At 39.2% G+C, this 26,691-nt stretch overlaps 1 protein-coding gene and 3 non-coding genes across 4 annotated transcripts; 3 read left to right on the top strand and 1 right to left on the bottom strand.

The window, feature by feature from the left end:
• The first annotated feature begins 3,494 nt into the window (after positions 1-3,494).
• Positions 3,495-3,601, top strand: LOC141688233 (small nucleolar RNA R71). The gene has a single exon (XR_012561690.1). It is a non-coding gene; the product is annotated as a small nucleolar RNA R71 (small nucleolar RNA).
• A 5,406-nt stretch (positions 3,602-9,007) lies between these two features.
• LOC141688286 (small nucleolar RNA R71) lies at positions 9,008-9,114 on the top strand. Its single transcript, XR_012561739.1, has one exon. It is a non-coding gene; the product is annotated as a small nucleolar RNA R71 (small nucleolar RNA).
• A 9,687-nt stretch (positions 9,115-18,801) lies between these two features.
• Positions 18,802-18,908, bottom strand: LOC141688487 (small nucleolar RNA R71). The gene has a single exon (XR_012561928.1). It is a non-coding gene; the product is annotated as a small nucleolar RNA R71 (small nucleolar RNA).
• A 4,384-nt stretch (positions 18,909-23,292) lies between these two features.
• Positions 23,293-23,664, top strand: LOC141685680 (uncharacterized). Its single transcript, XM_074490769.1, has one exon. It carries the CDS (start codon positions 23,293-23,295, stop codon positions 23,662-23,664), a length of 372 nt encoding a protein of 123 aa, XP_074346870.1.
• Positions 23,665-26,691: the final 3,027 nt, after the last annotated feature.

Genomic DNA, 26,691 nt, shown 5'->3' with positions numbered 1-26,691 from the left:
AAGGTAATAATGAAGAAACATATATTTGACCGCTGGTCTAACCTTAAATAAAGGTTACACCCGTGGTAAGACATAATTACTTTTGATCTGTAATAATTATCACCTTGCGGATTTGATAAACTCTAGTTGTGAATTGTTCTTTTTCAAGACAATAACCTGTAAGTGTCTGTGTGGATGAGGTAATAAAGGTGTGAGTATTTATAAATTATTGTACGAGATCAGTATTATACAGGATTCAAGATGGTGTGGCCTCCTAGATTCCCGACCCCGAATTTTGGGTCGCCAGAGAAGTGGTATCAGACCCTTAGGTTATCAAATCTTGAAAATGATAGGAAATAAAATACGTAGACGTAAGAAGAATAATAATCAATTAGAACTCAAGTCGAGTTCGTCGTCAGACTGCATGGGTAGTCTTGACAGTTTTACCCTCAAGGGAATTTTGACTCTAAGTTAGGAACACCTTACCTATTGTGTCAGGTACCAGTGGAGCCTATGGGGGAGGTTTACCCTGTTGAGGATGTTTTGGCCCCTGAGCGTGACCCTACTCCCGAGCCGGAGGATCCACCTCTTAATGACTCAGATGATGACCCTACCGAAGATCCCCCAGAGGAGGAGACTTACTTCCCTACCCCTATAGCAGATGATGTTGAGGTGCCCCATGGTGATGGCATAGACTGGACAGACATAGAGATGTACCCTTTCCCGACCGCTCACCCTCCCACACCTCACCCAAGGATACTGAGCCCCTTTCCCTCCACTAATGAGGACGAGGATGACGAGATGGAGGCATAGACTTATAAGTTTCATGACATATCCTCTAGTGACCCGGACTCACCCCTACCACCCCCTGCGACCATACATATAGCCGTGCATGACTGGATAGTGGCTCAGCTGAATACTGAGATCATCGCGGCATCTGACCGCATTGTGCAGCTACGACATGCACTGACGGCCGAGAGAGCTATCAGGCTAGGCTACCCCGGGGACTTCAGGGCTACTTCCCCGACTATAGCTCACCGGGAGATTGATGGGATTGAGCTTCGTACTCGAGTGCATATGAGGATGACTGTGATGAGAGGATACATTCCAATAGTTGATCCTGAGCTGATGCTAGCAGGATCGATAAAGAAGGTTTGGGACCTCACGCGCTATGACTCAGATTGAGAGACCAGTGACCACATATGGACCTTTTAAAGGGCTGGGTGACTTGTCACCAATTTTGTTAGGATAGCTAGTAGTAGATAGCATTCCTAGCCCTTTAAGGTACCCGGTGAATGTATTTGTATTCAGTATTCAGGATTATGTAGTTGATGTATTGTATTCAGAAATACTTATGGATTTGGATGGTTGTTATTGTCCCCAAGACATAGTCTGGGAGACCCTATTACATATTATCTGCTGTTATTAAGAAATCATCTTACCTTATTATTCCACTTTGATAGAAGCATGATAAATATTTAAATACATGCTTACATATAAATGAATTAAGCCAGGTATAAAAATATGCAATTGTATTAACACCATTTTATTATCAGAATGATGCCACCCCGTAGAAGAGGAACCAGGGCTCAGCCCGCAGAATCCGTTAATCAACAGCAGAATGGACCTGACCATATAGTGAATGAGGAAAGTGAAGAGGACCTAAAATTTAATGAATTTGATGAAGAAGGATATATAAAGGAAGAATATGAGGATACCCATCAGGGGGAATCCCCATGAAAGAATTTATGGATCTTTTAAGGACAATCTGAACCAACAGCCCCTTCCACCACCGCCACATGTTATCCAGCAAACTGCTGCTACCGCCTTCAGGTCATTCAAGTCTCTCAAACCACCAGAGTTTCTAGGATCTTTCGACCCCGTTGAGGCGCAAGTATACACGATCACAAGTAATATAAAATTAATTCTAGTTCATTCCCATGGGGACTGGTTTAAGTTAATTGTAATCAATATACTTATGAAACAATGTTATGGTTATTATTCAATGCTAAGATGAATAACAAATTGAGGTTGTTAACTACAATTAACTAAGAGATTATACTAGAGAATATTACTTAAGAGAATTAAAGAGAGCTGAAGACTATATGACACAAACATGGGATTCTAACTTCATTAAATACTTTATTTAATAGCTTCTTTGTTCTTAACCTTAGCATATAATGGTGATGACACTAATCAGATAACATGAAACTAGTAAACGCCAAGTTTCGTTGTACGAATACCCTACTACCAGACATCCACAAAAGAGATAAAAGTTGAATACACACCAATTATATTGACACCCTATATGTCTATAGAATTTGACAACATAACAGTTTAATGAACAAGTTATCTATCGTGATTACATATGGCAAGTAAGATATTGCAGCACAGCACTACACTCCTCCGTGAGAGCAACGGTCCCTAAGTCATTAAGCTTCACTTTTCGAGAGAGAATACCTTTCATAAACTTTGCATAATTAGGCATATATTCAAGAGCTTCAGCGAAAGGTATATTGATATGAAGTTTCTTGAACACCTCTAGAAACTTCTCAAAATGCTTATCCAGCTTTTTCTTCTGTAGCCTCTTAGGAAAAGGAGGTGGAGGATAGATATGTTTCTCCCCTGTATTATCCTCAGGAGGAGTGTGTTCCACAGTAGTCTTCCTTGGTTCCACTTCTGCTTCCTTCTGCACTTCTTCCTCAGCCACAACTTCATCTTCCGAAACTTGAGATTTTTCGGTATTTACAACCTTCCCAGACCTCAAAGTGATTGCATTAACCTGCTCTTTAGTTTCTTTCTTTCCTGGGACTTCAGTATCACTAGGAAGTGTCCCAGGTTGACAATTCAGCAAGGCATTGGCAATCTGCCCAATTTGATTCTCCAAGGTCTTAATAGACACTGCTTGGCTCTTGCACATGAGCTTCAACTCCTCCAATTCAGATTTTTCATTAGACTGCTGCAGCTGGAGTTGTTGTCTTGGTGCATATTGTGGTTGCTGAAAACCAGGAGGGTTGTACTGCTTCACTGGATACTGCTGATAAGGCTGTTGAACCGCATTCTGAGAATTGCTCCAACTGAAGTTAGGATGGTTGCGGTTGTTAGGATGATAGGTGGCTGGCACAGGCTGCTGCGACCTCTGAAAGTTGCTCACGAACTGAGCTGATTTGCTAGAAATAGCACACTGCTCCATCTCATGCGCACCAGCATAAAACTCACAGACACCAGTGATCTGATTAACCCTATAATTAGCCAAAGAATCCACTTTCATCGTCAAAGCTTTAAGTTGTGCAGCTATAGCAGTAGCTGCATCCACCTCCAGAATTCCTTCTACCTTGCCATGAGGTAGTCTCTAAGAAGGATTCTGGAATTCATTGGCAGCCATCAGTTCAATCAATTCGTAAGCTTCATCGTAGCTTTTAGCCCACAAGGATCATCGTGATGCTGCATCAAGCATGGGTCTAGAAGTAGCACCCAATCCATTATAGAAGCAGTTAATCATCATCCAGTCAGGCATCTCATTATGAGGACACTTCCTTAGCATCTCCCTATATCACTCCCAAGCCTCACGCAAAGACTCTCCAGACTACTGCAGAACTTGAGTAAGAGCATTCCTGATGGCAGCCATCTTCGCCATAGGAAAGAACTTAGTACGGAACTTCTGAGCCAAATCTTCCCATTTAGTGATAGAGCCTGGTGGTAGAGAATGTAACCAGCTCTTAGCTTTATCCCTCAGCGAGAATGGGAAGAGCCTTAGCTTTATAACATCTTCAGACACTCCATTAAACTTGAAGGTGTCGCAGATCTTGATGAAATCTCTGATGTGCATATTGGGATCTTCTATAGGAGAACCCCCAAACTGAACTGAATTTTGTATCATCTGAATCGTGCTAGCCTTGATTTCAAAAGTGTTAGCCGCAATGGCCGATCTAACAATGTTAAACTGAATATCATTGATCTTTGGTTGAGAATAATCCATCAAAGCCTTTGGATTCGCTTCTGGTTCCCCCATTGCAACAAGAGCTTTATCTTCTTTCTCAACTAAGTTTTCTTCTTTAACTTTCTCCTTTGTAAGAACTTCTTCGAAAACTTCCTTGGTTACTACAACTTCTTCCTCAGCTTTATCCAGTGTTCTCTTACGAGACCGGGAACGCGTATGCATACACGCTCGCTAGAGTACCTGAAATTAGACAAGGAAAATAAGTAAGTAACAATATCCGAGTCACTGAACTTTAATGAACACTGATGACAAACACATAAACTAAAAATTAACCATGAGTCCCCGGCAGCGGCGCCAAAAACTTGTTAGGGCTAGAACACGCACTAATCATCACGCAAGTATACGCGATCGCAAATAATATAGAATTAATTCTAGTTCGTTCCCACGGGGACTGGTTTAAGTTAATGTTAATCAATGTACTTATGCAACAATGTAATGGTTATTATTCAATGCTAAGACGAATAACAAATTGAGGTTGTTAACTACAATTAACTAAGAGATCATACTAGAGAATATGAACTAAGAGAATTAAAGAGAGATGAAGACTATATGACATAAACATGGGATTCTAACTTCATTCAATAGCTTCTTTATTCTTAACCTTAGCATGTAATGGTGATGACACTAATCAGATAACATGAAACTAGTAAAAACCAACTTTCGTTGTACGAATACCCTACTACCAGACATTCACAAAATATATAGAAGCTGAATAAACACCAATTATATTGAGACCCTATATGTCTATAGAATTTGACAACATAACGGTTTAATGCACAAGTTATCTATCGTGATTACAAATGGAAAGTAAGATGGTTAAAATTAGCTACGAATCATGTAAAATCAATACATGAACCTATTCTAGCATGGCAAGTTCTAAACCCCTAAATTCACTTTCACTTCATTAAAGATTAAAACGCTATCTTATAAGTTCACGATGTTCATAAGATGAATAAGCACGACCAATACTAGGATATCATACATTCACCACACACTAAGGCATCGAAACAAATTAACTAAAGAAATCCATAAATAAATCCGCTAGAACCCCATGATAACGATTAGCCCATAATCAGACTCATCATCAACGTGGGTTTTGATGAAAGCATAGTATAATAAATGTAATCTTTATACTGAATAAATAATAAAACAAATATTAAACAAGAGTATAGGTTCACGAGCAAGAAAACTAGCATCCAAAGTTACAAATTAAAATAAAGAATCATAAGAATAAAGTAGATCCTCTTCTCATTGGTTGAATTATGCTCTACGGTCTTCTTACGCCTTCTCCTTAAGCTCTGGTACATCTCTTCTTAAAAAAATGACCTTAAGTTATGTATATACAGCAGCCCTTGTAGAGTGGAAGTCCATCAATTAGAATCACAAGAGAATCGGGATTCCTTTATCTTGATATGGCGCGGCCCCGCGCTGCGGCCACGTGCTTGACCAGCGTGGGCGCGCTGAGTTTCTGCTCTTTGAGCACGGCCGCGCGCTATCACAGCGAGGGCGCACTGACTCTCTGAAGAATTTTCTCCCATCTTCTTTTCTTGTTGTTTTGAGCTGGTCTTTTCACAAGCTTTTATTCTAGACACCATCCTAACATCAAATTAGCATCAACACAATGCCAAATCACTTGGATTCGTGATAAATGCCTGAAATGCAAAACACTACAAAAACACGTTAAAAACTCTAACAACTTTAATACAAATCATCAATTCAAAGCTTTACGGAGCATTATAAAGTGACATAAATGCCACTCAATATATGTGTGCAATGCTTAACAGATATACTTTCGAAACTAGATCAATAACCATAACTTATCTATCATCGAAATAATCACAGGTTTATAAACAAAATAGACGTTAAACGCATAATGACTCATAACACCTCCTTTCTACTAGAGTTATACAAGGATTCATGCTATTATTGAACACATAACAAAGATGCTTATTTGAGCGTGCAATGAGTGAGGTCCCAAAAGACTTATACAATAATACCCATGTAGCGAGCAATAGCTTAGCGGATCCCAGACTATCAAAGCCTTATGTCACTAGGCACAAAGTCCCCTAGAACTTAAAAACTCGAGTATTAAAGAGCTCACTCTTGATCAATTATGCAAAAACACATATTTTTTTCTTTTTTCTTTTTTTTCTTTTTTTTTCCTTTTTTTTCTACAATTTCTGAATGAGTGTGTTTCACTCCATCTCATTCAACCCTAAGCTACTCTTTAAAATATGAGTCAGCTACTAGCCATTTGACTCCTAGCCACAACAAGCATCAAAATCCAAGTTTTTCTCCAGTTTAAAAATTAGTGTTTTTACGTCATTACAAGAATAGCAAAAATTCTAAATATAACCAAGTGATTAAATCTCAACTAATAAATAAGTATGATCATGATCTAGATCAAAAGCAACCTATAAGACTTGTGAATTTTTTTTCCTGGGCATGCAAATCAATTTATTAGGACTTAAACATCCCTCTATTCATCATCACTACACTCCAATTAACACCAACTTATCAATCAGAAATAGCTCAACCTAAGGGAACATGTTATATGGCATGCACATACAACTATATGAACTCACATAAAAACACAAACAAATATGTCCTATCTGAACAATCATGCAAAAATATGAATGAAATAAAGTAAACATGCAACATGAATCTATATGAATCTATATGGACACACACACTAATCCTTACATTATCACTCCAAAACTTAAAATTTTCAATGTCCTCATTGAAGGTAATAATAAGGATTTCAGGCATACCTAGTTAGCGGGAGAATCACCCTCTTCGGGTGAAGGATCAGGTGGCCAATAAATCTCGCCACCAGTGTCTCAGACAACAGTACCGAAAGCTTGTGTCAAATCTTCAGCAAAATGTCGATGGATGTCATGCATGGCCTCAATACGCCTAGTCAATCTTCTATACTGTGCATCACCAAGACCAAACCTATCAAATGTCTGTGGTGCACGAGAGGGACCATCTGTAATTATGGGAGGAACCGGCCGGTCACCCTTGAGATTTTCATAGATATATTCTAACCCTTTGTCAAGGGGTGCACCTAAGAATGCATAACTCAAGTGATCTGGCAGTGGGTTGAGCTCAAGTGTGGGAGCTTCTTCAATAGAAGGCTCGAGATGCTCTTGAGAAATTTTTAGCTCTGCTAATCCAAGAAAATCGAGTGGAATATCTAACTTCCTCTTCCACGGAGGTGCATTCAAAACTTACAGATACTCTGATCCTCCTTCATCTTCAATAATTGATTCCCCTATTAAGGCTCTCTCTAAGGTATCTGACTTTGACAGTTGCTCAAGCTCCGAATTCACGACAGAGTCGACCTGCTCTACTTTAAAGCATTCCTCTTTAGTTGTGGGTAACTTTATTGCCTTGAATACATTAAAAGTGACCTTCTGATCTTGAACCTTCATCGTAAGCTCTCCTTTTTGTACATCGATCATAGTTTGGCCTGTAGCCAAGAATGGTCTTCCCAAGATGATGGGAATCTTCTTATCTTCCTCGAAATCCACAAAATCAGCAGGGAAAATGAGCTTATCCACCTTAACCAAGATATCCTCCACTATACCTCGTGGATAAGCGATGGAATGATCAGCTAGTTGTAATGACATGTATGTTGGTTTTGGATCAGGCAAACCAAGCTTCTTGAAGATAGATAAGGGCATCAGATTGATGTTAGCTCCTAAATCACACAAACACTTGTCGAACGACAAGTTTTCGATGGTACAAGGAATAGTGAAGCTTCCAGAATCTTTAAGCTTAGGAGGCATTTTCTGTTGCAGCACAGCTTTACACTCTTCCGTTAGAGCAATGGTTTCTAAGTCATCGAGCTTCACTTTCCGAGAGAGAATACCTTTCATAAACCTCGCATAGCTAGGTATCTGTTCAAGAGCTTCAGCGAAAGGTATGTTGATGTGAAGTTTCTTGAAACCTTCAGAAACTTAGCAAATTGCTTGTCCAACTTCTGCTTCTGCAGCCTCTTAGGAAAAGGAGGTGGAGGATAGACTTGTTTCTCCCTTGTATTACCCTCAGGAGGAGTGTATTCCACAGTTTTCTTCCTTGATTCCACCTCGGCATCCTTCTGCACCACTTTTTCAGCTACAATCTCATTTTCTGGAATTGGCAAAGGTGTAGACGCACCTGCATTCTGGAAAGAATTCTCAGACTCTTCATCTTGCTGAATTTGGGGGCTTGCGACCTTTCCAGACCTCAAGGTGATGGCGTTCACCTGTTCTTTAACTTCCCTCTTTCCTAGATTGGCTTCTGTATCACTAGAAAGTGTTCCTGGTAGTCGATTCAATAAGGCGTTAGAAATTTGCCCTATTTAGTTCTCCAGAGCCTTGATAGAAACAGCTTGGCTTTGGCATATAAGAGCCTAATTTTTGCACATAAGCCGCAACTCCTCCAATTCATATTATTTATTCGAAGATAGACCTGCACCTCCATGAGTTTGTTGTTGAAGTTGAAGTTGTTGTCTTGGTGCAAATTGTTGCTGAAAACCAGGAGGATTGAATTGCTTGTTTCCAAATGCTGGAACGACTGTTACATCACATTCTGATTGTTGCTCCAGCTGAAGTTATAATGATTCCAGTTGTCAGGATGATAAGTGTCTAGAACTGGTTGCTACAATCGCTTAAAGTTGCTCATAAATTGAGCTGATTCACTAGATATAACGCAATGCTCCATCGCATGTGCACCTGCACACAACTCATAAATACTGACCATCTGATTACATCATAGTTAGCCAGACAATCGATCATCATAGACAACGCCTTTAGTTGAGCAGTGATAGTCGTAGCTATATCCACTTCAAGAACTCCTGCTACCTTGCCATGTGGCAATCTCTGGGTTGGATACTGATATTCATTAGCAGCCATCAGTTCAATTAGCTCATAAGCTTCCCCATAGCTCTTTGCCCATAATGCTCCACCTGATGCTGCATCAAGCATGAGTCTAGATTGTGCTCCCAAACCATTATAAAAACAATTGATGATCATTCAATCAGGCATGCCATGATGAGGACACTTCCTACGCATCTCCTTGTAGTGCTCCCAAGCTTCACATAAAGACTCTCCCGATTGCTGCACAAATTGAGTGAGAGCATTCCTGAGTGCAGCTGTCTTCGCCATAGGGAAGAATTTAGTAAGAAACTTCTGAGCAAAATCCTCCCAAGTAGTGATAAAACCAGGTGGTAGAGAGTGTAACCAACTTTTAGCCTTGCCCCTCAGAGAGAATGGGAACAGTCTTAGTTTCACCGCATCCTCAGACACACTATTAAACCTGAAGGTATCATAGATCTCTATGAAATCCCTGATGTGCATGTTAGGATCTTCTATTGGAGCACCCCCAAACTGAATTGAATTATGTACCATCTGAATTATGCCAAGCTTGATCTCAAAGGTATGATCTGCGATAGCTGTCCTGACAATGCTAGATTAAATGTCATTGATCTTTGGTTGAGAATAATCCATCAATGCTTTCGTTGTTGCTGCTGGATCTCCCATTTTAATGAGTACCTGAAACATAAACAAATAAACCGTGAAAGAGAAAAAAATCCGAGTCAGTGAACTTTAATGACCACTGATGACAACCACATAAACTAAATTAACACCGAGTCCCCGGCAGCGGTGCCAAAAACTTGTTAAAAAGAAAACATACGCTAAAATTACACACAAGTATACGCGTTCGCAAGTAGTATAAGATATAAATCAGATTCATTCCCACAGAGACTGGTTTTGGTTAATTATAGATTATGCACCTATGCAACAATGTATGGTTATCGTTCAATGCTAAGACAATAACAAGTTGGGTTGTTTATAACTAAGATTAAACTAATATGCAAATAACTAAGATTAAAAGTGATTGGATTAACTATATGAGATAAACATGGGATTACAACTTTATTACTACTTCATTCAAAGTCATTGTTCTTAACCTTAGCATGCAATGGTGATGACAACTAATCAGATAACACAAAACTAGTAAACACCAACTTTCATTGCACGAATACCCTACTACCAAACATCTAAAAAAGAGATAGAAGTTTAATAGATACCAATTATGTTGAGACCCTATATGTCTATAGAATTTGACAACATAAAGGTTTAATGCGCAAGTTATCTATTGTGATTACATAGGGAAAGTAAAATGGTTAAAATAACATATGAATTATGCGTAACAAATACATGAACCAAGCTAGCATGACAAGTTCTAAATCTTTATATTCACTTTTGCTTCAATAGAGATTAAGACGCTATCTTATATGTTAGCTACGCACATAAGATGAATAAGCACAGCCAATACTAGGATATCAATCAATCACCACACACCAAGATATTGAAATAATTAACTATAAAAATCCATAAGTAAATCCGTTACAACCCCACGATAACAATTAGTTCATAATCGAACTCATTGTCACCATGGGTTCCAATGAAAACATGGTAATAAACAATATAAGAGTACTAGGGTTCAAAGAAAAATCAAAAATAAGCATCCAAGTATCAACTATATTAAAGAAAACAAAAGTCTTCTTCTCCATAGCCTTCTCGTGCTTTAGATCTTCTTATTGCTCTTCCCGGTCTCCTTGTTGTTTAAAACGTCTTTTTATTGATATATAGGCTCCCGGATGACCAGGACTCTCAAAATCTTCAATTTCGACTAAAATCAGGATTCTAGTGCAGAAACAGGGCGCGGGCGCGCTATTTTCGGCCGTGTCCGTGCTGGAATAGTAATTTCAGCGGCGCAGCCGCGCTGGTCTTCTGGAAAATTTCTGACATTTCTACTTTTGGCCGTATCTTGAGTTCTGCTCGTCAGAATTAGGCGATTCAACTGCCCACGCGAAGCTAACGAGATTATCTACAACTTGAGAATGTCCTAGGCTTCTAATTATGATCTGTTTTCAGCATAATTCTTTGAAAAGCTTCTTTCTTCCTTTAACTGATGCCTGAAATGCAATAACACAAAAACACATAAAAAATACCAATAAATTGAGTTCAAAACACCAACTTAAGCCTGTAATGAAGCATTTCAAGCAGATATAAAATCCAATCATCACGGGCCTGGCTCAAGGAGATAGAGAAGTCTTTCAAGATACTAGGTGTTGAAGAATAACACAAGACCATCTTCACCTCTTACATGCTGAAGGGGGAAGCTAACTACTGGTGGGAGTCCAAGCGTAACCTCGAGACTGACGCTGTGATCCCTTGGGATAGATTTACACGGTTGTTCTTAGACAAGTATTTCCCTAGGTTTATGGAGACTTGGATAGAGATCAAGTTTCTAGAGCTGAAACAGGATATAATGACGGTGGTGGAGTACGAGGCCAAGTTTACTGAGCTGTCACGATTTGTACCAGAGTTCATGAATACCGAAGAGAAGAAGGCACGAAGGTTTCAGCTTGGTCTGAAACAGTGGATCCTGAACCGAGTAGCAATGTCAGAGTTGACGGATTATACCACCTTAGTGCAGAAGGCCTCGATTATTGAAGTAGGTAGTGAGCAGAGTTTGAAAGAGAAGGAAAGTAGGAAAAGGAAGATAGGAAGTCAAGGAGGAGGAACCGAAAATAGAAGCCTTCCGAGCAGGTTCGTCAGGGGAGTGATGTCACAACCTGCGAGGGGCCCCGGATTTAGGAAGGCCCCTAGTGAGAGGGTTGGCCAGGGTGGCGGACAATATAGGGTGACATTTCACAGTCAACCCCGCGCCCTTATGCCAGAGTGTCGAACCTGTAGAAAGACATACCTCAGAGTGTGTGTCCAGGAGAGAGCCCCTCTGAAGTGCTTCAAGTGCAACCAACCAGGACACCTTTCCCCAAGTTGCACATAGCCAGGAATGACATGTTTGCAGTGTGGAAAGATAGGGCACGTAAGGAAGGATTACCCTACCAACAGGCCACTGGTTTCAGGTATGACCAGAGGCGCTTCCAACCGACCCCCAACTGCTAGGAATTTCAACATAACCGTTCAGGATGCTGTACGGAACACTGATGTGATAGAAAGTACCCTTTTATTAAATTCCGAACGTGCAAATGTCTTATTTGATTCCGGAGTGACCAAGTCATTTATATCTCAAAAATTTTCTAAGAAGTTGAATCTTAATGCAGTACCTTTACATGAGGTATTACAAGTAAAAATAGCAAATCGAGAAATTATTCATGTTAATCAAATACACCCTAGGTGCAAATTGAAACTAGAATGGAAAGTCTTTGAGGTTGACTTAATCATATTTATGTTAGGAAAATTTGATGTGATCCTAGTAATGGACTGGTTATCCAGTAACGGAGTGCAGATAGATTATGAGAAAAAAAAAGTAAGAATAAGAGTGCAAGATGACAATGAGATAGTGTTTAAAGGTCAATGACAGACCCAGAAATTTCTAACTATGATTCAGGCTAAGAGATTGTTAAAGAAAGGTAATGAGGCCTACTTGGCTTATGTGATGGATACTAAGAAGGAAGTTCCCAATATGCAGGATATACCCGTAGTAAACGAATTCGAGGATATGTTTCCGGAGAACTTACCAGGGTTGCCACCCGACAGAGAAATAAAATTCGCTATAGAATTAGCATCAGGAACGATACCGGTATCTAAGGCCCCATATAAACTAGCCCCAGTTAATATAAAGGAACTAGCTTCTCAACTACAGGAGTTGTAGGACAACGGGATGATAAGACACAGTGTGTCACCATGGGGTGCATCGATGCTTTTTGTAAAGAAGAAGGATGGTAGTATGAGATTATGCATAGATTACCGAGAGTTGAACAAGCTAACCATAAAGAATAGATACCTTCTCCCTAGGATTGCCGACCTATTCGACTAGCTCAAGGGTGTTGTCCATTTTTCCAAAATAACTTGAGGACAGGATATCACCAGTTGAAAATCAAATCCGAAGATATACCAAAGACTGCTTTTCGTACTAGGTATGGACATTATGAATTCTTAGTCATCTCATTCGGATTAACCAATGCACCCACAACCTTTATGTATTTGATGAACAGAGTGTTCAAGAAGTACCTGGACATATGCGTCATAGTCTTCATAGATGACATTCTAATCTACTCAAAGGCGGAGCAAGAACACGCAAAATATTTGAGGATAGTCTTAGAAATCTTGAGGAATGAGAATTTGTATGCCAAGTTCTCAAAATGTGAGTTTTGGTTAAAGGAAGTTCAGTTCTTAGGGAATGTGGTGAGTAGCAAAGGAGTTTTAGTCGACCTCACCAAGATAGAGGGGCGGTATCCAATTGGCAAAGAGTGAGTACCCCAACCGAGGTTAGGAGTTTTATGGGCTTAGCAGGATATTACAGGAGATTCGTGCAAGACTTTGCCAAGATAGCCGACCCATTTACTAGACTAACCCAGAAAACGGAGAAGTTTATATGGACAGAGAAATGTGAGGAAAGATTTTAAGAGCTGAAAAAGAGACTGGTGTCAACACCAGTACTCGCTCTCCCCGATGGAAAGGGAGAGTTTGTGATATATTGTGATGCCTCACACAAGGGGCTAGGATATGTGCTCATGCAACACGGAAAGGTTATTGCATATGCCTCTCGGCATTTGAAGGAATATGAGATAAGGTACCCTACCCACGACCTAGAATTAGCAGCCATAGAGTTTGCCATGAAAATCTGGAGACACTACATGTACGGGGAAAATGCGAGATTTACACATACCATAAGAGCCTCAAGTATATTTTTACTCAGAAAGAATTAAACATGAGAAATAGGAGATGACTAGAGCTAATTAAGGACTATGATTATGAAATCCCGTATCACCCGGGTAAAGCCAATGTAGTGGATGATGCCCTCAGTAGGAAAGAGAGACTCAAGATGATAATGACATCTGAGGTGTTAGTTAAGGAATTTGAGAGGATGGAGATCGACATGAAAATAACCGGTAAAGGATCAGAAGGACTATTTGAAATCAGGTTAGTACCGGAACTAGCTGAGAAAATTCGAGTGTGTCAGGAAAAAAATGAATGAAGAAAGAGAAACATTGATCGGTGAGGAGGTCAGATGCGAGAAAGATGAGAGAGGGATCATGAGATATGCATCCCGGATTCGGGTTCCAAATGTGCAAGAACTAAAGGACGAGCTGTTGCACGAAGGGAACAGCTCCAGATATTCAATCCACCCAGGAAGTATAAAAATATACCATGACCTAAAGGAATATTATTGGTGGCCTGAAATAAAGAGAGTTGTAGTAGAGTAGGTCAATAAATGATTGACGTGTCAGAGAGTAAAGGATGAACATCAGCGACAAGTGGACTATTACGGCCCCTGGAAATTCCGGAATGGAAATGGGAGCATATAGCCATAGATTTTGTGACAGGCCTACCAAGGACTAAAACCAATCACGATGCCATATGGGTTATCATAAATAGATTGACCAATTCCACGCACTTCCTTCCAATTAACGAAAGGTACACCGTAGACAAGCTAGTGGATATTTACCAGAGAGAGATCGTAGTGAGGCACGGGGTTCTCCTTGCCATAGTGTCAGATAGGGACCCATAGTTTAACTCCCAATTTTAGAGAAGTTTCCAAGAATGTGTAGGCAACAGACTGAATATGAGTACCTCTTACCACCCGCAAATAGATAGGCAAAGCGAAAGGACTATCCAGACCCTAGAAGATATGTCGAGGGTATGTGCCATTGACTTTAAAGGAAATTGGAATGACTACTTACCCCTGATCGAGTTTTCCTATAACAATAGCTATCAAGCTAGCATAGGAATGCCCCTATATGAAGCTCTTTATGGAAGAAAATTCCGCTCTCCCTTATGTTGGGATGAAGTTGGAGAACATAAGATTCTAGGACCCGAGTTGTTCAAGCAGACCCGAAAGACAGTGGCACTCATCAAAAAGAGGATGGTAACGGCTCAAGACAGAAAGAAGAAGTACGCTAACTATACCAGGAAAGATAAAGAGTATGAAGTGGGATATTCGGTGTTGTTGAAGATATCTTCGTGGAAAGGAGTGATGAGATTTGAGAAGAAAGGGAAACTGAGCCCCAGATTCATAAATACTTTTGAGATCTTGAGGAGGATAGGACCTCTAGCTTACGAGCTCACCTTGCCTCCTAATCTGCAACAAGTGCACAATGTGTTCCATGTTTCAATGCTAAGGAAGTACCATGTCGATGCGCGACATGTGATAGAGTATGAACAGATAGACTTACAACCAGACCTGACTTACGTTGAGCAACCAATGAGAGTAATGGACCAGAAGGAACAAGTGCTGAGGAACAAGTCTTTCAAGCTGGTCAGAATCTTGTGGAGAAACCAAAATGTTGAAGATTCAACTTGGGAACTAGAGGACGCGATGAAGGAAATATATCCCCACCAGTTTTTTATTTGATTCCAGGACGGAATCCTTTTTAGAGGGGAAGACAGTAATAACTCGAATATTTGAGACTTTGTAAAACGTTTGATGAATAGTAACCCTAAAAATCGGGGAAAACATATTAGCCCACGCTATGTTATACATGGGAAATTTAGTTTCCAGGTCGATAACGTGATTATACATACCAGATGAGTGTATGTAAATGACATTAGTTTTCGAAGAAAATGAACTTTATAAAACGACCATATCTACGAACCATCGAGGAATACGAGAATCACAATATAATTACGAATCTAAAATCCTACAAATTAAAACCCAAGTACAATGCTTCAAAGCGTAAAGGACGTATAAGAAATGATTTACCCCGCGAACTGCTTACAAAGATTTATTACTAAAACTAATAAGAGACCAAGCGAATATGTAAGCGAATAAATAAAATGTATCAAGCCATGCAAAACCATGCAAACTAACTAGTAAGGTAGTAGCCAAAGATTAGCAACCAAATAGTAACCAAACTAGAGAGCAAAATAACCTAGCTAGCAAATAGTAGAATGAAAAGTAATTGAAGTACCTAAGCTAGTAACATAGCTTTGAAAATTAGCAAGCTAGGAAGATATTGATAGAATTACAAATCATAGGAATATTTACTAAAGATTACATCACAATTTCAAGAAGCAACCAAGTCAAGCATGAAAATTTTCTCTCTTCTCTCTCTTGCAAGCACCATTCGGCCATTTCAAGAATAGGGCAGAAATCAAAATTCAAAACTCATCTTCAAGCCATGGAAAAATTCTCCAATTAATTCCTAAGATTCCTACATATTAAACTAAGGTAAGATAAATTTTTGATAGCATTTCATTAAGGTTTGTATAGGTAAATAATTCCATGAAAGTGATGATGAATAGTGCCAAATAATAACACTTCTTGATTTCTTGATTTTCATGGCATGATTTAGGATCCTTAAGCACACCCAAGCCTCCCAAAGATTCATCCATCAAGAATAACACATTCCAAGCTTTCAAGAAAGGTATAAATCCTTACCCGAACTTTTTTTAAGGTTTAAGTTTCAAGAAGATTATGGATCTTAGTTGTAAACCTAGTTTTGATGGTTGATTTGTTATTTTTTGATAATAGTTAGTTAGTTACTAAGGTTGTTATTGTGGCCTGAAGAACATGATGTTCTTGAGAGGAGTAAGTGTTAAGATGATGGTACGGTGATTTTTTATTGTTGTTTAATGATTTAGAGCAAAAACAAAACCCGAGTCGCGCGCGTAACATCGATAAAATGAGTGAAACATAACCATAAGTTTTCTGAAGAAGTACAGAATGTATAAACTGTAATTTCTTGAAAAGTAAGACTTTAAAATTATATAGATTGTTGTAAGTATTGTTTAGGTGATAAGTGGATTTTATATCTACATGTAACGCTTCATTACAGGCTTAAGTTGTTATTTTGGACTCAAGTTATTGGTATTTTTGATGTGTTTTTGTATTATTGCATTGCAGGCATTAGTTGGATGAATAAATGAGATTTTCAAAGAAATATGCTGAAAAGAGATCAGAATTGAAAGCCTAGGCCATGTCATGTTGAAGATAATCTCGATAGCTTCGCGTGGACTGTTGAATCTTCAAATTCAGACGAGCGGAACACAAGTTACAGCCAAAACAAGAAAATGCAATCAAAGTATAGAGGGACGGCGCGCCCGCACGGGAAGCGGGGCGGTCGCGCCAGGTGGGAAAAAGTTGTGCGCGCCCGTGCGGAGATGCGGGGCGGCCGAGCGAGTTACCTGGGCCAGAATCTTGTTTTGAGTACGATTTTGAGAGTTCGAAATCCCAGGTCGACCAAAAGCCTATATAAACCCATAATAATTCATTTTTAATAAGGAGCCAAGGGAGAGCAATACGAAGACCTAGAGAGCACAAGATGGCTACGGTGAAGAAGACTTTTGTATTCTTCGATATAGTTGATATTTCGGATGCTTGTTTTCGATTTGTCTTTGTACCCTAATACTCTTATATTGTTTATTATCATGTTTTCATTGGAACCCATGGTGATGATGAGTTCGATTATTAACTAATCATTGTCACGGGGTTCTAATGGATTTATCTATGGATTTCAATAGTTAATTATTTTATAATCCTTTGTGTGTGGTGGTTTATGATTTCCTAGTTTGGTTGTGCTTATTCGTCTTTGATGCGTAGCTGACATCTAAGATTGTTTGTTAATCTCTATTGAAGCGACAGTGAATATAGAGGTTTAGAACTTTCCATGCTAGCATAGGTTTATGATGAATTGACATGCATAATTCATGGGTAATTTTAACCATCTTATTCACCCTATGTAATCACGATAGATAACCTGTTCTTAAACCATTATATTTTCAATCTATATAGAAATATAGGGACTAAGCATAATTGGTGTCTATTCAACTTCTATCTTAATTGTGGATGTTTGATAGTAGGGTATATGTATAATGAAAGTTAGCGTATACTAATTTCGTGTTATCTGATTAGTTGTCATCACCATCACATGTTAGGGTTAAAGAACATAACTTTGAATGAAGTATTTAATGAAGTTAGAATCCCATGTTTATTCTCACATAAGTAATTCAATCTTAATTCTCTTGGTTAATGCTATTTAGTATAATCTCTTAGTTAAATCAAAACTTAAATTGTTATTTTTCTTAGCATTGAACGATAATCATACATTATTGCATAGGTGCATACTCTGAACTTAACCTAAACCAGTCCCTATGGGAACGAACTTGACTTATATTTTACATACTTGTGATCACATGCGATTGCGTGTATTTTCGCTTGTGTTTTAGTGTGAACAAGTTTTTAGCGTCACTGCCGGGAAGACCAGTGTTAAATTTAGTTTATGTCTTTGACATCAGTGGTCGTTAAAGTTCAGTGACTCAGATATTTTACTCACTTGTTTACTTTGTTTATGTTTCAGGTACTCTAGATAGCGTGTATGCGAATGCGTTCTCAATCTCGTAAGGAAACACTGGACGAAGTAGAAGAAGTTTTTGAAGAAGAGGAAAAAGTTGAAGAAGAAGTTTTTATTACAATGGGAGAACCAGCAGCGAATCTGAAAGCTTTGATGGATTATTCTCAGCAGAAGATCAATGACATTCAGTCTAGCATTGTCAGACCAGCCATTGCGGCTAATACTTTTGATATCAAGTCTAGCATGATTCAAATGGTGCACAATTTAGTCTAGTTTGGGGGTTCTCCAACAGAAGATCCCAACATGCAAATTAGAGATTTAATCGAGATCTGCGACTCTTTCAAGTTCAACAGTGTTTCTGAAGATGTTGTGAATGAGGCTTTTCCTATTCTCTTTGAGGGATAAAGCTAAGTGATGGTTGCATTCTCTACCAGCAGGTTCTATCACTACTTAGGAGGATCTTTCTCAAAAGTTTCTTACTAAATACTTCCCTATGGCAAAAACAACTGCAATCAGGAATGCTCTTACTCAATTTGTGCAGCAATCGGGAGAATCTTTATGTGAAGCTTGGGAGCGATACAAGGAGATGCTTATGAAGTGTCCTCATCATGGAAATCCTGATTGGATGATCATCAATTGCTTTTATAATGGGTTGGGAGCGCAGTCCAGACCCATGCTCGATGCAGCATCAGGTGGAGCCTTATGGTCTAGGAGCTATAATGAAGTTTATGAGCTAATTGAATTGATGGCTGCTAGTGAATATCAGAATCCAACTCAGAGACTGCCTCAAGGCAAGGTAGCAGGAATTCTGGAGGTGGATACAACTACGGCTATAGCTGCTCAGCTAAAGGCGTTAACGATAAAAGTGGATTATTTTGCTAACTATGGAGTTAATCAGATCACAAGTGTTTGTGAGTTGTGTGCAGGTGCGAATGAGACAGCGCGGTGTGCTATATCTAGTGAATCAGCTCATTTTGTGAGCAACTTATAGAGGTCGTAGCAACCAGTTCCTGCCATTTATCATCCTAATAACCGCAATCATCCTAACTTCACCTGGAGCAATAATCAGAATGCGGTAAAACAACCTTATCAGCAGTTTGGAGCAAAGCAATTCAACCCTCCTGGTTTTCAACAATAGTATGCACCAAGACAACAACTCCAACTTCAACAACAACCGCATGGAAATGTCGGTTAATCTACTAATGAAAAATCTGAATTGGAAAAGTTGAGGATGATGTGCAAGAGCCAATCAGTTTCTCCCAAGACTCTGGAGAATCAAATAGGGCAATTGCCAATGCTTTGTTGAACCGTCAACTAGGAACTCTTCCTAGTGATACCGAAGCTAATCCAGGAAAGAGGGAAGTCAAGGAGCAGTTGAAGGAAATCACATTGATATCTGGAAAGGTCACGAGCCCCCACATTCAGCAAAATGAAGATTCTAGAGATTCTGTTCAGAATGCAGGTGCATCTGCACCTTTGCCAATTCCAAAAAATGAGATTGTAGTTGAAAAAGTTGTGCAGAAGGATGCCGAGGTAAAACCGAAGAAGAAAGCTGTTGCAAGCAATCCTCCTGAGGGTACTACAGGGGATAAATAGGTCTACCCACCTCCACCATATCCTAAAAGGCTTTAGAAGCAGAAGTTCGATAAGTAATTTTCTAAGTTTCTGGAGGTTTTCAAGAAGTTGCACATTAACATACCTTGCGCCGAAGCTCTAGAACAGATGCCAAGCTATGTAAAGTTCATGAAGGGTATTCTATCTCAGAAGCTAAAACTTGAAGAGTTGGAAACCGTTGCTCTAACGGAAGAGTGCAGTGTTGTGCTGCAACAAAAACTACCTCCTAAGCTTAAGGATCCAGGAAGCTTCAAGATACCTTGCACCATTGGAAATCTGTCATTCGACAAGTTTTTGTGTGACTTGGGAGCTAGCATCAATCTGATGCCCTTATCCGTTTTCAAGAAACTTGGTCTACCTGATCCAAAACCTGTGAACATGTCTTTGCAGTTGGCTGATCATTCCATCACTTATTCGCGAGGAGTAATGGAGGATATATTGGTTAAGGTGGATAAACTCATCTTCCCTGTTGATTTTGTCATTCTAGACTTTGAGGAAGATAAGAAGATTCCCATTATCTTGGGAAGACCATTCTTAGCTCCGGGCCGAACTCTTATCGATGTGCGAAAAGGTGAACTTACCATGAGATTTCAAGGTCAGGATGTCACGTTCAATGTATTCAATACAATAAAATTCCCTACTAATGAAGAGAAGTGCTTTAAAGTGGAGTTAGTCGACTCCGTAGTGACTTCGGAGCTTGATCACTTGCTAAGGACAGACGCCTTAAAAAGAGCCTTAATGAGGGATTTTGATAGTGAAGATGAAGAAGGGGAAGAGCATATGTAGTATTTGAATGCATTCCCATGGAAGAGGAAGTTGGACTTGCCATTCGAGTCTCTTGGATTGGAAGAGCTGAAAAATTCTCCAAAGCGTCTTAAGCCATCTATTGAAGAAGATCTTACACTTGAGCTCAAACCACTGCCTGATCATTTGAGGTATGCATTTTTAGGTGATGCATCTACCTTTCCTGTTATTATTGCATCTAACCTTTTAGAAAGTGATGAAGACAAGCTCTTGAGAATTCTGAGAGAGTTTAAATCAGCAATTGGATGGACTATAGCAGATATCAAGGGAATCAACCCTTCTTATTGCATGCATAAAATTCTGCTTGAGGAAGGAAGCAAGCCAACTGTTGAGCAACAAAGGAGTCTAAATCCAATAATGAAGGAGGTTGTGAAGAAAGAAATTCTTAAATGGCTAGATGTAGGAATCATTTATCCTATATTTGATAGTTCGTGGGTGAGCCCGGTGCAGTGTATGCCTAAGAAAGGAGGCATTACCGTTGTAACTAATGAGAAGAATGAGCTCATCCCTACTCAGACAGTTACAGGATGTAGAGTATGCATGGATTATCGAAAGCTAAATAAAGCCACAAGGAAAGATCATTTCCCGCTTCCATTCATTGATCATATGCTTGACAGGTTGGCTGGTCACCAGTACTATTGTCTTCTGGATGAATATTCGGGATATAATCAGATTTGCATTGCTCCAGAATATTCGAGTCTCTTTCGGTCTTTGTGGTGCGCCTGCTACTTTTTTAGAGATGCATGATGGCCATTTTCTCATATATGATTGGCACTAATGTGGAGGTGTTCATGGATGACTTTTCCATGTTCGGAACTTCTTATGACGAATTCTTGCACAATCTTGGGTTGGTACTGAAAAGATGTGTTGAGACCAATCTGGTGCTCAATTGGGAAAAATATCACTTCATGGTGCAACAGGGTATCATTCTTGCGCACAAGGTATCTAGCAAGGGTCTTGAAGTGGATAAAGCCAAGGTGGGGGTCATTGAAAATCTTCCTCCTCCAATCTCAGTTAAAGGAGTCCGCAGTTTTCTTGGTCATGCGGGTTTTTATCGGTGATTCATCAAAGATTTCTCCAAAATCTCTAAGCCTTTATGCAATCCGTTAGAGAAGGATGTTCCCTTTAAATTCAATGAAGAATGTATAGCTGCTTTTGAGAGCTTGAAGAAGAGTTTGACTACAGCACCTGTGATTACTGCACCTGATTGGAATGAGCCCTTCAAGATGATGTGTGATGCTAGTGACTATGCAGTTGGAGCAGTTATTGGCCAGAGAAAGCAGAACATTTTTCATGTGGTTTACTATTCTAGTAAAACCCTTGATGGTGCTCAGCTGAATTACACTACTACATAGAAGGAGTTGCTGGCAATTGTCTATGGTTTTGAGAAATTTCGATCTTATTTGCTTGGGACAAAGGTGACAGTTTACACTGATCATGCGGCTATTCGATATCTGGTCTCGAAGAAAGATTCAAAACCTCAGTTGATTTGATGGATTCTCTTACTTCAAGAATTCGAGCTAGAAATCAAGGATCGGAAAGGTACAGAGAATCAGGTAACAGATCATCTATCATGCTTGGAAGATCAAGGTAAAGCTTCAAAGGATAAGATGTTGATCAATGAATCTTTCCCTGATGAGCAACTTTTTGGGGTGGAAGAAGAAGAACCATGGTTTGCAGATATTGTGAACTATCTGGTGAGTAATGTCACTCCCCCATAACTCTCTTATGCTCAAAGGAAGAAGTTTCTACATGAGGTGAAGTGGTATCGATGGGATGAGCCGTTCTTGTTTAGACAGAGAGCTGACCAGATTATCTGGCGATGTATTCTATATAGTGAGACGGAGGGAATCTTACGAGACTGTCATTCTACTGTGTATGGTGGACATTATGGTGGAGAGAAGATAGCTGCCCTTATCCTTCAAGCAGGATTTTCTGGCCTACTTTATTTAAGGATGCTCATCAGTTCGTTTTGAGATGGGATCGCAGCCAACAAGTTGGTAATATATCCAAGAGACACGAGATGCCTCTTAATGTGATGCTCGAAGTTGAGATTTTCGATATTTGGGGAATCGACTTCATGGGGCCATTTGTCTCGTCATGCAACAATCAGTATATTCTGTTGGCGGTTGATTATGTGTCCAAATGGGTCGAGGTTAAAGCGTTACCAACCAATGATGCTAAGGTGGTGATTAACTTCCTTCATAAGAAGATATTCACGCGTTTCGGCACTCCAAGAGTTATAATCAGTGACGAGGGATTGCATTTCTGCAATTGCAAGTTCACTGCATTGATGGAAAAGTATCACGTGAATCATCGTGTTGCCACAGCTTACCATCCTCAAACTAATGGGCAAGCTGAAGTGTCTAATCGGGAGATTAAACGTATCTTGGAAAAGGTGGTGAGTCCATCATGAAAAGATTGGTCTTTGAAGCTAGATAAAGCTGTTTGGGCATATTGAACAACATTCAAGACTCCTATTAGTATGTCTCCTTTCTAGTTGGTGTATGGGAAGGCGTGTCATTTGCCTGCGGAGTTAGAGCATAAAGCATATTGGGTTTTAAAGAAGCTAAATCTTGACATGGAAGTTGTTGGAGAGAAAAGAATGATTCAACTTATTGAACTCGAGGAGTTTCGACTACAGGCTTATGAGATTAACAAGGTGTACAAGGAGAAAGTCAAGAGATGGCATGATAGGAGATTAGTGCGCAAGTCTTTTGTGCCCGATCAGAAGTATCTATTGTACAACTCTCATCTCCGACTTTTTCCGGGAAAACTTAAGACCAGGTGGTCAGGGCCATTCACGGTCAAAACTATGTTTCCGCATGGAGCTGTGGATATTTTTGACATGCATCCGGATCAAGCGTTCAAGGTGAATGGGCAGAGATTTAAGCATTATTATGGAGATATGGTGAACCGCGAGGTGGTGAGCGTCGTTCTTTCAACAACTTGATTCGAAGATTCACGTCAAGCTAGTGACGTAAACCAAGCGCTTCGTGGGAGGCAACCCATGTTTGTTGTATAGTATGTTCGATAAGGAAAAACATATAATTTTTTCTAGGAACACGGCGCGCCCGCGCGGAAATGGCAGAAACACGGCGCGCCCGCGCGGGAGAGCGGGGTGGCCGCGCGGAAGGTCTGGAAGAAAAAAAAAGAAAAAACAGAAAAATTAAAACAAAAACAAAACCCAGCCGAATTTTACCCTAATCCTACCCTAATTCTTATTCCTAAACACTCCTAACCCAAACCCATATCTACCCTATATATATACATCCTACATAAAAATCTCGCACACATCTATTCCAATTTCAAAACCCTAGCTTTTCCTATACACTACTTACACACAACATCTCTCTCTATTGTTCTAATGGCACCCAAAAGAGCAAGAACCGCTGGGAGTAGTAGCACTCATCCCTCGGCTACCGAGGATTCTAGCATGAGTGGTGTGGTGGCTAGATTTTCTTCTCCGGAGGCATAAGCTGAGTTTACGAGATTGATGTCCAAATCAATTGCGAAGGAGAGGGGTTTCTTACCCACTGCGAGAGATGGAAAGCTTTTGGAGATGGTTCCGGAGTTGGGTTGGCAAAATTTCTGCGAGGTTCCTGTTATTGTCCTAATAAGCATTATTAGGGAGCTTTATGCGAATGCAAGGGGGGACAGGAATGGATTTTCTGTGGTTCGTGTAATAACCCCAAAATTTTGGACTTTTTGTAACCCTTATGAATAGTGATTTTGCTGATTATACTGAATAAGAAAACTTTTCATACCACACTTTGTAGGGGTTCTTTTATTGTTATTCTGAGATCTTATTAGTACTCTATATGGTATATAAGTGTATGTAAAGATCGTCAGAATCCAAATTCGAACACTTTGATTTTTCCCGAAAATCCACCATATACCGAAAGAATTGAGTATAAGGTAACAGGATAAAAATGATTTAAATTCAAGGATTATAAGAGAGGATCATAAAAGGAATATAATGTATTGAGAAAGGTTAAGGGAACCCAAGTAATAAGATCCCGGGTATGATCCCTCAAACGATAAACGAAAATGAAATTTAAGCGAACCGTATAATAGATCAGCGATCATTAGCCAAGTAATTAGGAGTTAATCAAAGAGGTTAGTGATGATGATGTCATCACACCAACAAGAAGAAGACAAGTGTGGCAAGATGATATAAGAGGATGACATAAGCATGACACAATGGGAAGGAATTGTTGGTTGATTATAAGCCACACAAATTTTACCATGGTAAAAGGTTAATTAACAACAAAAACAAAGCAACCAAGCAAACACATTCATTTCTCTTCCCCCCATCTCCTTGCTCACGGTTTTTTGAAGAAAAAAAAAAGAAAAATTTCCAAACCAAGCTCCACTCAATCATAATTCAAGAGGTTTGTTTCTTTGGATCCTATATTTCATAACTAAGAAGAGCAAGTAGTTTGAGTGCTTGAATCAAAGGTTTTCTATCTCAAACAAATCATCTTAGTTTAGGGTGAATAGTAACTTTCAAGAACAAATTTTTGATTTTTGATTTTATTTGTAAGGTCAAGGTAGCTTAAGCATAGATAAAGGCTTCCATGGGCATTCCAAGGATCTTTCATGGATTAAAAGCTTCAAGGAAGGTATAAAACTTCAAACCCTAGTTTTACTTTGAATATTTAGGAGTGGTTTTGATTAATATAGTTCATGAGAAGCATGATGCTTGTGTGTTTAAAGTTTGGTTGGGTTTGTAGCAATTTGGATGATTGAATCTTGTTTATAGTTAATGAAACTTAAGTATAAGCTTTTAGTTCATGATTGAGAGTAGTATAAATTGGAAATCTTGAGATTTTGGGGCTGTTTTAGTATAGTATGGATGGAATTTGGTTGTAATAATGATTGTGGGATTGATTGTGGATTGATTTGGAGTTGTACAAATTTGGTAATCGCGTAAACATAGCCGTCGTAATGCCCGATTTACCTTAGACTGCTTTTGTTCTTAACATCAGGACCCGTGAACTCACTGTTAGGTTTGGACCATTGCCATGATTAGATATTTCATGTTACGAGCTTCGTTTTGATATATGGTTCGCTTAAATCCGATGTACGGTTTAGGAGAAACGACTGTTTTAAGTAACGGCGTTTCGCGACCGAACCCTTACCCCTCGCCTTACTTTGAAACCTTGGTTAAGGCCCTTAAATGACTAATTGGATTATGAAACAATTATGTAAAGTGGATTAGGCAGTTGGTAGGGTACTCGCGAAAGAATCGCCTTAAAACTCTTAATGGTTAAATTATTAAAAATGGTGGAGCCGAGGGTACTCGAGCGACCTAAGTGAATCGTGAAGCGCAAAAGCGAACGTTAGGGTTTAATTGGTTAAAGTATAGATTCATAAGCGACTTTGGTTTAATTCCAACTTATATGTGATTTATAGATTACCGGACTCATCCCAGGAATTTTACCACCCCCAGTCGCTCAGGCAAGTTTTCTACCCGTTATACCGTTGTTGTGATATAAATATATGTATATGCATTATCTTGTGATAAGTGCATGATTGTTATTAGTAAATTTTGTGATATATTGGAGCATGCTGATATGGTATATATGCATGTCTATTTCATAATCTTGATATCTAATTGTTGATTCAATTGCTTATAAGTTGCATAATACCTATGCTAGAAATAAGCAGTAGTTGCGTATACCCTTAGTATAGGGGACCCAAAGGTGAATATTTTCTAAACCGGGAGTCGATGTTCCCGAGTATAATATATATATATATATATATATATATATATATATTTATATATATATAGATATAGTTTTCAAAACTATTAATCGAATAAGGTTTATTCGATAACTTTATTTTATTTAATGAATATTATTTGGAATATTCATTCGAGGACATATGACTCGGTTTATTTTATTTAATGAATATTACTTTAAATATTCATTCGAGGACTTATGACTCTATTTATTCTATGTAATGAGTATTATTT

Source organism: Apium graveolens, chromosome 9 (genome assembly GCF_009905375.1).
Source record: "Apium graveolens cultivar Ventura chromosome 9, ASM990537v1, whole genome shotgun sequence".
Classification (NCBI taxonomy): Eukaryota; Viridiplantae; Streptophyta; class Magnoliopsida; order Apiales; family Apiaceae; genus Apium; species Apium graveolens.
This window is presented reverse-complemented; position numbering and strand designations above follow the sequence as displayed.

Bases quoted from the DNA above. Each gene is read 5' to 3' on its own strand.
- LOC141685680 (XM_074490769.1), top strand. From the start codon at position 23,293: ATGGAAGTTGTTGGAGAGAAAAGAATGATTCAACTTATTGAACTCGAG.